A 12,937-nucleotide genomic window follows, 5' to 3' on the forward strand; every position below is an offset into this window, starting at 1 on the left:
AGGTATGAAAGCTTAAGTTGGCCAAGTGGTATCATTTTTTTAAGATGGACAAGGAATGTCCTATTATTTACAATCTCTTACACCCCATTCCCTGAGACAAGCTTTCACAGAACTTTGTTTTGAAACTGCCAACAGCCTATTTGGGCGGATGATATAGAGGATTACCTACTACGCACCAATTATGTCTTTGTAATAACTCGCAGGTGGAAGATTTGAGCCATTACTTACTATTGTGCAAATTATATCAGGAACCTAGAGCTAGATTCATCATGCCTTTGTTAATCCAACTGAATCATTCTGGTTCAGAAGAAAAAAATCTACTTTCTGCTGACTGATGTTGATGAACCTGTAACTAAACAAGTTGCATTGTTTGCAATGGCTGCAAGGAAGATATGAAAGCAGATGTTGACAAATAGCACTGTTAATATTAGAGGAGATATATTTAACTGATAAGGATTGTTGTAATTTCGTATGAATTTTGCTAAAACCTATGATTGGAAATGTATATACACGTACACATACATCCTGTACGTATTAACATGTTTCCCTGCATACTGAATTAATTAAAGCTTTGGAATTGTCTTCAAGGACCACCTCATGTACCACTCATTCAAGTAATCCAGTTGGAAACAAACAACTCAGTGGTCTGCCATCCAAGTGTGCAAATGTAGAGCGAAGTGTGAGAAAACACAACTGTTTATTGCTTCTCTCTGGAACTGTTTTCACAGATTGGGAGGTGGTTGCACTTGTTGGCAATCTGATGTTTGCTTCTGTGCGGAGACCGAGCCTTCTGCATTCAAGTAAGCCATCCATGAACCACGGAAGGAAGAAACTGGGAATGATGAAGTGACCCTCATCTTCTGCTAAGAAGAAGCCATGTTGGAAGGGCTGATAGCATGGGTCCTCAATAACTACCTAGGCAAATATGTCAGTAACCTGAACACAGACCAGCTCTCAGTAGCTCTTCTCAAAGGTAAGGCATTTGGATGGATTTTGGCCAAATCTTGCCATGTGGTGTTTCCTTCTAGGGATTAGCGCTGGCCACTTTAGGGCTTTGATGAGATGGGTATTGAATGGCACATGATTGCTCCAGCAGGAAATGAAAAATACCACGTAACCCAGGCACAAGCATCATCTCAGAGAACGGGTACACAAATAATTCTATGGGCAGAAATGCTGGATGATGGTGATGATGATTATCTATCTATCTATCTATCTATCTATCTATCTATCTATCTATCTATCTATCTATCTATCTACCTACCTACCTACCTACCTACCTACCTACCTACCTACCTATCTTTCACAACTATTTATTTATTAGATTGGTTAAGGCTGCCCAACTGTGCAAAGATACTGGGCAGCTTACAGTATATCCTATGCATAAGTTTAAAAGACTCCACTAAAACCACATGAATGCCCAGACTAAAACAGCAATCCCAACCTTCAGAAAAAAGCCTCTTCCCTGACCCCAGTCCTGGGAATAGAGCCAAGTCTTAAGGGTTTTCCAGAACCCTTGGAGAGGGGGAGCCGTCCGTAGCTGCTCTGGTGTCATGCGCTGCCTACCTCCGAGTAATACTCAGACGCTGATTCTGTGAAACAGGCTCTGATTTATTCGCAGTGTAGGTACAGTATAGGAAAAAAGCTGAGAGTGACAGGAGCGCGCCGGTGCGGGGTTTAAATACCCCGCGCCGGTCAGCGCCCCCTCACTCGCGGTTACGTCACCCCCCTTTGTCCAACACGCTGTCCTGCCGGTAGGTGAGGGGTTGCGAGGCCCCGCTGGCGTTCCGGGATCGCCCATCATCGGTTTCCTTATTCCTCCGGTGATTGCTGTCAGCTGGGCGATCTCCGTTGCGTTAGCGCTAACAGCTTGGGTGTGCCTCGCGATCCGTTTAGCCATTGTCTCTTGTCCTTCAGTCTTTGTAAGTTGATGGCTACTTATCTTGAGCCCCTTCCCCTGTTTCCTTGTTATTGTCATGTGTGCCATTGCGCTGATGTCTTCAGCTCAACGGCACTCATGACATACTGCCCCCTGTCCGAATAGTGCCCCCCCCCCCGGTTTTCTGGTTTTTTACCATGAGAGCTGTCAAAATGGTTTTTTTTTTTTTTTTTGAATTTCCCGCCGGAGTAGTTTTCGCCCCTCCCTTTGTTCCGCCCTCTACCACGTGCCTCTCAGGGTGTGTTCTTAGTGCGCATGCCCAGGTCACCCCCTGGGCGTGCGCATGCTCCGGCCACACCCTGTTTGTTTGGCTCAGTTCGACGAGGAGAGAGGCGTGGCTGGTCGGGTGCTTATCAGCTCCAGGTAGGGCCCTTCTTTTTTATTCTAAGTGCGTCGCCTTTGTTATGTGTGCTCCTGGGCGTTGCCCCCAGGATGCACTGTTGACTTGCTTGACACTCCCCCGTGGGCCCGGGGCGGGGGTAGGGTGCTGGCGACCGCTTGTTACTGCCTCGTGGGCCCGGGGCGGGGGGTGTGAGTCCCGGGGGGGGGAGGTCCACCCAAGTCGCGGGCTTGGGGGGGCCCTTTCCCTTGGGGCACGGTAGGCGGGGGGGGCGCGGGGGAGGGGTTATGCAGGTGACGGTTTGCTAGCCTTGGTTTTGGCTTGTCGGGGTATGCCCGATGAAAAGCCCGGGTCAGGTCAGGCGCGTTAACGTTGTGCGCCGCCACCCATTCTGGGTGGGGGAAGTGTTTCCACCTGACCAAATAGTGTAAGGTCCCCCGTTGCCTGCGAGAGTCGAGTATGTCCCTTACGTCAAAGTGATGTTGCCCGTCGATCATCACCGGTGAGGGCAGTGGCGTGCTTGGGTGCCATCGCGAGGTGGTTGCCGGTTTCAGGAGGCTGGTGTGGAAGTCTCCGTAGGTTGTGTGGCAGGTCCAAGCGTATTGCCACCGGGTTCACTATCTGCGTGACTCGGAACGGCCCGATGTACTTAGGCCCCAGTTTTTTCGAGGGTTGGGGTGACTTTAGGAATTTGGTGGATAGGTAGACCATATCCCCCGCTTGGAACGTTGGTTGTTGGTGCCGGTGCTTGTCGGCCTGTTCTTTGTAGGCCGCCTGTGCATCCTTCAGCGCTGCCGTGATTATAGGCCACGATTCCGCAATCTTCCGTCCCCAGTCGCTAGCGTCCACCTGGGGTTCCGGGGGTTGTGGTAGCTCCGGTATGGGGACGAAGTCGCGCCCCGAGACTACCTCGAACGGAGTTTTCCCCGTGCTCGTGTGGACGGCGTTGTTGTATGCGACTTCGGCGAACGGGAGCAGTTCGGCCCAGTCGTCTTGATGGTAGTTGGTGTATGAGCGTATGAATTGCTCTAGGGTGGCATTGAGGACCTCTGTGGCTCCGTCCGTCTGGGGGTGCCAGGCAGTGGATAGGGCCTGTTGGGTCCCCGTCAGCTTTAGGAAGGCCCGCCAGAATTTAGAAGTGAACTGTGTGCCCCTGTCGGTCACCACACGTGCGGGACATCCGTGTAACCTGTACACGTGGATGAGGAAGAGTTTGGCTAGTTGTTGTGCGGACGGGACCGACGTGCAGGGGATGAAGTGGGCCTGTTTCGAGAAATAATCCTTCACCACCCAAATGGCCGTTTTCTTCTGGCTGGGTGGGAGGTCCACTATAAAATCCATGGAGATTTCCTCCCATGGGCGGGAGGGTTCTGCCACCTGTTGTAAAAGCCCCGCGGGTTTGCCTGGTGCCCGTTTGGCCCTAGCGCACGTTGGGCAGGACGCGACGTATGCTTTCACGTCTCGTCTTAGCGCGGGCCACCAGAATTGACGCCTTGTTAGGTGTAGGGTCTTAAGGAACCCAAAGTGTCCCGCTTGCTTGGCGTCGTGTGATCTATGCAAGATCGCTTGGCGTTGCGAGTCCGGGACATAGATTCTGCCTTCCCCCCATGCCAGGTCCTGTGCCATCGTTACCTTGTCGGGGTTTGCCAGGAACCAGGGGTCGGTTTTGAGGGCGGCGGCGAGGTCCGTGCGTATCCCCCCTGGTAGTTGCGGTTGGCGTCGTCTGGTCACAGGTTGTCCCGCCGTCGGTTGCGCCGTAGAGTCGAGCTGCCTCCGCGCGCCGCTGCGGGTGGTCACGGCCATCCCCAGTTGCGAGGCGGATAGGACCGTCCCAATGGTGTCTGGGGCGGGTTCTTCGTCTTGGGGCAGTCGGGAAAGGGCGTCGGCCAGGAAGTTCTTTTTACCCGGCATGAACTTCAGCTGGAAGTTGAAGCGGCTGAAGAATTGGGCCCATCGGACCTGTTTTGGGCTGAGGCGTCTGGGCGTCCGGAGGGCCTCGAGGTTCCGGTGGTCGGTCCAGACCTCGAATGGTTGGGTGGCTCCCTCGAGTAGGTGTCGCCATGTTTCTAGCGCCGATTTTACCGCGAAGGCTTCTTTCTCCCAGACGTGCCATCGCCTTTCTGTCTCGGAAAATTTCCTCGACAGGTAGGCGCATGGTTTCAGGAGTCCTGTGGGGTCCTTTTGGAGTAGGATGGCCCCCAGGGAGAAGTCTGAGGCGTCGGCTTGGACCACGAACGGCCGTTCTGGGTCCGGGTGCGCGAGGATTGGCTCCGTGGTGAACAGCGCTTTCAGCTTGTTGAATGCGGTCTGGCACGCGGGAGTCCAATTCAATACTGTGCCCGGGTTCTTGGCGCGTCGGGTGTCCCCCACCCCTTTGGTTTTGAGGAGGTCCGTTAGGGGGAGGGCTATCTCTGCGAACCCCCGGGCGAATGACCTGTAAAAATTCGCGAAGCCGAGGAAGCTCTGGAGTTGGCGTCTGTTGCGGGGGCGTTCCCAGTTCAGCACCGCCTCGACTTTTGCGGGGTCCATTTCTATGCCGTCTCCGGAGATTCGGTACCCCAGGTAGTCTAGGTGCGCTTTATGGAATTCGCACTTCGTGGGTTTGGCATAGAGCTGCGCCCTTCTGAGTTTGTCGAGGACTTGCCTGACTAGGGTCACATGTTCCTTGTGCGTTTTAGTGTAGATAAGGACGTCGTCTATGTAGACAAGGACCCCTTTGAACAGGTGTTCATGCAGGACCTCATTGATGAGCTGCATAAACACCCCGGGGGCCCCCGCGAGTCCGAACGGCAGCACTTTGTACTGGAAGGCGCCTAGGGGGCAGTTGAACGCAGTCTTCCTTTCTCCCCCTCCCTGATTCGGATGCGGTAGTACGCCTCACGAAGGTCCAGTTTGGAGAAGACTTTGCCCGTGGACAGGTGGGCGAGCATGTCTTTCACCAGGGGTAAGGGGTATTTGTTGGACAGGGAAGCCGCGTTTAGGCCCCGGTAGTCGGTGCAGAGCCGTAGGGTGCCGTCTTTCTTCTCCCGGAATAAGACGGGGGCTCCGACCGGTGAGCATGCTGGCTCTATGAATCCCCTCTCTAGATTTTTATCGATGAACTCCCGGAGGGTTGCCATCTCCTTCGGGGTCATCGAGTAGATCTTTGGTCTAGGTAAGGGGACGTCGGGCAGCAGGTCGATCCGGCAGTCCGTCTTGCGGTGGGGGGGTAGTTGGTCAGCTTCCGCCTCTCCGAAGACCTCGGAGAAGTCGGCGTATTGTTCCGGTAGGTCTGCTGTGGTAGCGGCGTTGTCCTGTGTAGTCGCCTCTGCTCGTCCCACAGTGGGGTTGGGTCTGCCCGCCGGAACTGGTGCCCGATACTCGCCATCGCCAAATGTGAAGGTGCGGGTCTCCCAGTCGATGCGCGGGTTGTTTGTCGCGAGCCATGGCATTCCCAGGACTGCAATGGGTCGTCCGATGTGGGTGACGACGAACGATGTGCGTTCGGTGTGAGTGCCCATTTGCAGGGTGACCGGCTCGGTTTGCATCGTGGCTGGTTTCCCTCCCGCTGTAGAGCCGTCCAGCTGGTGGAATGCCAACGGCGTGGGGAGGGGGAAGCAGCGGAGGTCGAGTTTGGCGACTAAGTCAGGGTGGATGAGGTTTTTTGAGCACCCTGAGTCCACTACTGCCGCGGCCGTGGTGGCTCCGTTGCCGGCAGAGAGTTTGATTGCCGCCATTATCACGGAGCTTTCGCCGTTCCGTCGAGGAGTTCCGCGCTGCTGTCCCACCGCCTGCCTCGCAACGCGTTTCAGGGCAGGCGGGGAGCGTTTCCCGCCGGCTGGTCTGGGTCTACGTCGTCCTCTTCCCCCCAGTAGGCGTCCCAGCCTTCCTCTGGTGTCGCTGTGGCTCCGGTCATTCGGCGGTGAGGGGGCGGCGGCGGGTTAGGTGGTTTGGGGCTAATTTTCGGGGTGGGTTTAGGCACACTGGTCGGCGGTCGGTTGGCGAAGCAATCTGCCGTCTTGTGCCCTAGTTTTCCACACCTCCCGCAGGGCCCCCGATTAAATTTCTTCTTTGGGTATGTGGGGCCGGCCGTCCCCACGTGTGGTGCGGGTACCTTTTTGCAGGTGTTGTTCGTGTCTTCCGTAGTTGTCATGAGGAAGGTGCGGTGCGCGTGTTCTGCTTTCCCCGCGAGATGGATCCACCCGTGTAGAGTTTCTGGGTCGTCGCGGTAGAGGGCCCATTGAAGTACGTCGCGGTTGAGCCCCCTTTTGAACATTTCCAGCAGGGTGGTCTCGGACCAGTCGTTGACCTTCCCCGCGACGGCTTTGAACTCGAGGGCGTAGTCTGGGACAGTGCGTGTGCCCTGTTTAAGCCTTTGGAGTGCGCTTTTCGCCCTCACTTTGGCTAGTGGGTCCTCGAAGTAGCTTTTCATCTCATTGATGAAGGCGGGGAAGTTGGCGAGGGCGGGGGAGCTGGACTCGTACAGTTGGACGTACCAGTCCGCCGCCCGGTCTTGTAGTTTGATCGCCACGGCAGCGATCTTGTCCGCTTCGGAGTCGTAGGAGTGTCCGTGCCTCCCCATGAACTCCCTGGCGTTCGTGATAAAGAACAACAGTTTCGCGGGGTTCCCATCAAAGAAGATGGGGAAGTCCTTTGGGGCCCGGGCGTTTTGTGCGCCCCTTCCTCTCGCTTCCCGGCCTGTGGTGTCGTCCGCCTGGGCCGTCTGTTGACTTTCATTTGGCCCGTGGGGGTTCGGCGCTTCGCTCGGGGTGTGGACCTGTGCGGGGACGTCGTTGGGCGGCGCGGGGGGCATGAGCGACTGAAGCATGGTCTGGAGTTCCTTCAGTTGGGTCTCCATGGCCGCGAGTCTAGCTTGTGCGTCCTCGTCTGCGATCCGCGCCGCCGCTGGGGCCGGTTCCGTCGGTGTGTCGGCGGGGGTGGGTTGCCGGTGGGGTTCAGTCTCTCTCGGCCGTTGGTCCGCTTCCTCCGCCGTCTGCTGGGTTGCTTCATCGTCCTCCTCCGTGCTTGCCGCCGTTGGGCTGCCGCTCCACGCCCGTTGCTGGGGTGCGATGTGGGGCGCGGGGTTCTCCGCTGGTCTCGGGAGGTATGTTGCTCCCTCCCATGGTCGGGTTGCCTCCGTCGCCATCTCCCCTTGGGGTTGGAGCTGAGGCTCGGGTTGGGTCGGGTGGGCGTCCATGGCTCCGGGAGTCCATGGTGCTTCTGGCCTCGATCGGTCCTCCTCTGCTTCTTGCCGTGCGGCTCGCCCCCCTTGTCCGCGTCGCGCCGGCCTCATCTTCCTGGTCTTCTCGCCGTCTACTCCTCCCGCGGCTCGTTGTCGTCCGGTGGGGCTCGGCGAGGCTGAGTTTATGACTCTCAGCTTTATGTCATGCGCTGCCTACCTCCGAGTAATACTCAGACGCTGATTCTGTGAAACAGGCTCTGATTTATTCGCAGTGTAGGTACAGTATAGGAAAAAAGCTGAGAGTGACAGGAGCGCGCCGGTGCGGGGTTTAAATACCCCGCGCCGGTCAGCGCCCCCTCACTCGCGGTTACGTCACCCCCCTTTGTCCAACACGCTGTCCTGCCGGTAGGTGAGGGGTTGCGAGGCCCCGCTGGCGTTCCGGGATCGCCCATCATCGGTTTCCCTATTCCTCCGGTGATTGCTGTCAGCTGGGCGATCTCCGTTGCGTTAGCGCTAACAGCTTGGGTGTGCCTCGTGATCCGTTTAGCCATTGTCTCTTGTCCTTCAGTCTTTGTAAGTTGATGGCTACTTATCTTGAGCCCCTTCCCCTGTTTCCTTGTTATTGTCATGTGTGCCATTGCGCTGATGTCTTCAGCTCAACGGCACTCATGACATCTGGGAGGCCATTTCAGAGGGCAGGGACAGCGACAGAAGGCATACTTCCTCGGTCCCTCAAGATGATGACATTGGATTGAGGGGACCACCTACCCAAGCGCACCAGATGGGCAGAAACCAATGGATGCCACGCCACTTTTGAGCAGCTTACAGCATTACTGTAACAAAATTAGAGTAAAAGAATGAATACAATTACAATCAATCAACCGCTGCACCATGTTTCTAAGACTCCGAGTAAGGAGGAGACGGTCCGACTATCCAGGCGTAACTGGTTCCAAAAGTATTTTATTGGTAGTTGAGCTGTACGAATATATTTAGATTCCCAATCTCTGAGGTTCCTGTCTCTTGACCTAAACTTTTTCTGGTGGGTATTAATGTGGCAGAAATCCTGCTCCGGATTACTTGGAGGGAAGGCGGTATTCAGATGTAAGGCCTGTGGCTCCAGGGGCATCTGCGGGGTGTCATCAAAGAAGCCAAGATGGTGGCCACGATGTCAGGTGGCACCACACCTGACAAACAGATGAAGCTTTTATCACGCTGTTGCGGCCGCCGTCGCAACTGCTAAGCGTTGACATCCTAGCAATATCTGGAGTGCCATAATTTCCACATCCGACGTAAACAATGCCATTGACTGTCCCGTTATCTCTGGCTGTTTTCGTGAGTTTTGTGCTAATATCAGATGATGTACTTGCTGGTTGAGTTATCCCCATGTATGCTAAGCTGTGGCTTGTTGGCTACTCATACAACACACACCAGGCCATTCCTTCATGTAGAAGTACAGTGATAAAAGGCACCTTCTGCAAGGATGACTTTGTGCAAATTGGTTTTTGTCCTGTTTTTGCTATATTTACATTGTTATTTTTTTGCCTTTTTCCTTCAGGTGCTGTAGAGTTGGAAAACTTACCACTAAAGAAAGATGCCTTGAAGGGATTGTTGCCGTTTGAAGTAAAAGCTGGTAGGTATTTAGGAGAGAGGCCCTAAGAAAATGGCGCTTCAGCTGCTCAAGTGACGGCGCCACGTTGAGGGATCCTCCTGCTTGGAATGGCTGCACTGAGCCTCAGAGACGTGGACTGCGACTCGTTTGACACGCGTGGGGCGTGACGGGCTTCCCCTTTGCAATTGTAGGATTCATTGGCAAGATCACCCTGCAGATACCGTTCTACCGCCCCCACATCGACCCCTGGGTGATATCGGTGTCGAAACTGCATCTTATTGGCTCACCAGAAAAGCAAGAGCAGTTTGATGAAGAAAGAGAGAAGCTGCTAGAAAAGGAGAGCAAGAAGGCCATTTTACTTGCTCTGGAAGAAAAGTGGAAGGTGAGTCGCTTGGGAGTTTTCTGTGAAAAGCTTGAGTGATTTCTGCCGTTGGGTAAAAAGCTTGTGTTGGGACCCCAAATCTGACTGCAGTACTTGTTCTAGGTATCGCCAGAAACAATATCCTGAGTATGAAGGTTAGCCTCTGTGTCTTGAGATAGTCCAGAATTCAACGAAGAGAAAATACGTTGAGGTGGAGAGGAAACATTGGCATGTTTTTATACCCCGTGCTTCTTTGCTAGAGCGCACTTTCCAGTTTGTGCCTGTGTTTGGTGACGTAGACACACATGTTTTGTCCTGTGACACAGATGTGCTGATTCCACACCTTCGCCACAGAGGTGAAAAACAGCAGCACACGGAGAGCTCTTCACTGCTGATTGGAATTGCTTTTTCCTTTTTCCTTTCCCTTTGCTGTGAGCTGTGTAGCGGAGTGGAATTGCTCTGGAGACCAGCTTGGCCAAATAGCAGGACCAGTTTGGGCTGTTCAGACTGCCGTTCCTGTCCTCTGTGCCCTCTGTTTGTTTGTTTGTTTGTTTGTTTGCAATATTAACTGACTGACTCATGAGACTCTGGCTGGTTGTCCAAGGAAGTAGGAAGACAAGACCCCACAACAGTGCACACACGCCGAGTTAACTCCTCTACTCAGTCAATTAGTGGGTTTCTAAGAACCCGCTTAATATTTAAAAAGGTAGCATATGAGGGTGCTTGTTCGGGTACTTCATTGTCTTCTCCACCAGACAGAACCTGCCTGTCATCTTTTTAGAAAGAACGGGAGCAGATAGGAGAATCTTACTGGTATTCAGTCACCGCCTCAGTTGTCGCAAGGATTGTGGAGAACATTGAAGTAAGTTGAATGGGTGAAGAGTTCCGAATTCTGTGTTGCTTGAGAACGTATAAAGTAATCCCCTCCCCATCTTCTCCTCTGCCACATCAAGTCGCAATGCAGACTCTGTGTCTGGGCATCGTGCGTGGACGCAGCGCTCGCGGGTTCTTTTATCGGAGTGACCAGACACAGGTCTGCAGTTGTGTATTGCAGACTCGGTTTCTACTAAATGCATCTCAGCCCCCAGAACACAGCAAGCTGCCTTTACCTGTTGTTTTTTTTGTCCGTTCAGTCATGTGGGATTCTCAGCGACTCCCTGGATGAGTCCCTGCCGTTTTCTGGGAAAGCTTTTTCCAAAGTGGTTTGCCATTGCCTCCTTCCTGGGGCTGAGAGAGAGGGACTGGCCCAAAGTCACCAAGCCGGCTTTCATGCCTCAGGCGGGACTAGAACTCACAATCTCCTGGTTTCTTCATGCCTTAATCACTAGACCAAATTGCCTCTCTTTGCCTGTTAGCTTGGTACTATAAAAACCACCCCGACAGCAGCTTTTCGGGATGTCAAAAGGGGATTGTTCCAGCCCAACTGGAGATGCCAGGGAGTCAACTGGGCACTTTTAGTATGCCAAGGGAGCACCGTATCCCTGAGCCGTGGACTAGTTGGGATAGCCAAAACAGTAAAAAATACGGCAACACTACAGTAGCAAACAAGGCCATATTCTGCCTGCAGCTATGTTTGTTAATAATATGTTTGCACTAATTTTTAGAAGGCAGCTTAAAAAAGACCTCCCCCTTGTTTTTCTCTACTCATCAGCTAAATATTCAAGATGTACACCTGAGATTTGAGGATGGCGTCACCAATCGATCCCAACCCTTTGCTTTTGGCATCTGTATAAAGAATGTATCCATGCAAAATGCCACAGATGAGCCGGTGAGTAAATATTGAGCCCTCTTTAAGTGGTATGTTGGAGAGAAGGGAAGGATATTTGGCTGACTTCATGTACCTTTCAGCTGCTTCGTGTTCCTGACTGGTGTCCCAATGCAGTCAGATGTGCTTGATGTGTCAGTTCTTGTGAGAGATTACAACTCTAAACCTTTGGTTTGTTGACTACTTGCTTGTGTTGGAAAAAAATGAAGCTTTAATTGTGGGTTTTAGTGATTAAATGGTTTGTTTCAGTAGAAATAATGTTAATACGGTTTAATTAATGGTACGAGATCATATTTTTAATCTGTATTGGAGAAGTCGGAAGCCACCTTTCATTTCTGTTTCCTGTCTGTTTTCACTTTTATAGTTTTTTCTTCAGTTCTGTCTTCTTGCTTTTCTGTATTTTCTATTTTCTATTTTAATTATATATTTTGAAATTTAATAAAGTTCTTATTAAAAAAAATAAAGCCCTGGTTTGTCAAGCAGCATGGTCCCCCAAAGCCTTAAAGGCAGCCCTGAAGCCCACTGAAAAAGCTGGTGCCAAATTGTCATTTTCTTTGTTTAATCAACCAAAGGGAAAGGCTACTAAATTCATGGCCGTAAGCATACTGTATTGTTTTAAATTAAAATGAGCATAAATCAAAATCAGTGTTGTCTCTGGGCCTACTTCATCCTTTATCTCGACTTCACCCGGTTTTTGGAGTGGATGCCATTTAAAAGGCCAAGGTGGTCTTTGGCCTGGAAAAGATTGCCTAGCCCTGCTCTAGGGAAGTACTTGTTTGCCAGTTATTTAGAGCAGTATATTGTATTTTCGTTGTGGTTCAAATGCAGTTTTTCTTGCTTGGAGGTGGAAGAGCTAATGAAGAAAAAGCAGCTGGATATTTCTGACTTCAGCATCTACTGGGATAGCGATTGTGCTCTGTGGGGAGACCTGCTCCCTGGGGAGCTGCAGGTACCAGGCCTTTACTCATTTATTCAATTTATATGACTGTCAGGCTCCTCTGTGCGTGCTCATCAGCGAGATTAGAAAATACTTATTGAAAAGAACGAACGTGATTCTGATTTTCAGGAAGCAATGGATAACAGCATGGAAAGCCAGGACCATAATTACATCATGGAGCCAGTGTGTACGTCTGCGCTGCTCAAGAGAAACTGTTCCAAAGAGCCCCTGCGGTCGCGGAATTTGCCACGTCTGGAGTTTGACATCCAGCTGGAAACAATACCATTGAAACTTTCCCAGGTGAAAAAAAAAATCCTCTCGGGAAAGTGGTTTGCGTTCTGATACAGGGAGTCCTCACTTAACGGTCATTGGGACTGGCAGCTCCATCACTAAGCGACACGGTCGTAAAGTGCAACGTCATGTTACCGCACTGACTTATGACACAGTACTGGCAATCCTGGTTGCTGTCATTAGGCGAATCTCACATGGTCACAGCATCCTGTGGTCACGTGATCGCCATCTGCGACCTCCTTCCCACTTCCCCATTGATTTTGCATGTCTGAAGCTGGCAGTGAAGGTCACAAATGACGATCACGTGACGCCGGGATGCTGCAATGTGGTAATTGCAGTCTAGCTGTCAATTACTGGAATCATGATCATGTGACTGCGGGGACACTGCAACGGCCACAACTACAAGGACCCGTCATAAGTCCCCGTCGTTCAGCACTGTTGTAATGTCACTGAATGAGTGGTCGTTAGATGAGGACTACCTGTAGCCCCAGCCCATAAAGTCATGTTTGACTTGTTTTGTTATTTTTTCTGGCT

The 12,937-nt window shown here is 52.2% G+C and overlaps 1 protein-coding gene across 1 annotated transcript in view; it reads left to right on the forward strand.

Moving 5' to 3' along the window:
* Nucleotides 1–788: 788 nt before the first annotated feature.
* VPS13D (vacuolar protein sorting 13 homolog D) overlaps nucleotides 789–12,937 on the forward strand; it is a 115,973-nt gene continuing 103,824 nt past the window's right edge. Inside the window, exons 1-7 of the mRNA XM_063317491.1 lie at nucleotides 789–973; nucleotides 8,996–9,070; nucleotides 9,241–9,431; nucleotides 10,192–10,272; nucleotides 11,062–11,178; nucleotides 12,020–12,124; nucleotides 12,242–12,412. Of these exons, the coding sequence (XP_063173561.1) occupies nucleotides 877–973; nucleotides 8,996–9,070; nucleotides 9,241–9,431; nucleotides 10,192–10,272; nucleotides 11,062–11,178; nucleotides 12,020–12,124; nucleotides 12,242–12,412 (837 nt within the window). The 5' untranslated portion in view covers nucleotides 789–876. The remainder of the gene's footprint in view (nucleotides 974–8,995; nucleotides 9,071–9,240; nucleotides 9,432–10,191; nucleotides 10,273–11,061; nucleotides 11,179–12,019; nucleotides 12,125–12,241; nucleotides 12,413–12,937) is intronic.

Source organism: Candoia aspera, chromosome 18 (assembly GCF_035149785.1).
Source record: "Candoia aspera isolate rCanAsp1 chromosome 18, rCanAsp1.hap2, whole genome shotgun sequence".
Taxonomy (NCBI): Eukaryota; Metazoa; Chordata; class Lepidosauria; order Squamata; family Boidae; genus Candoia; species Candoia aspera.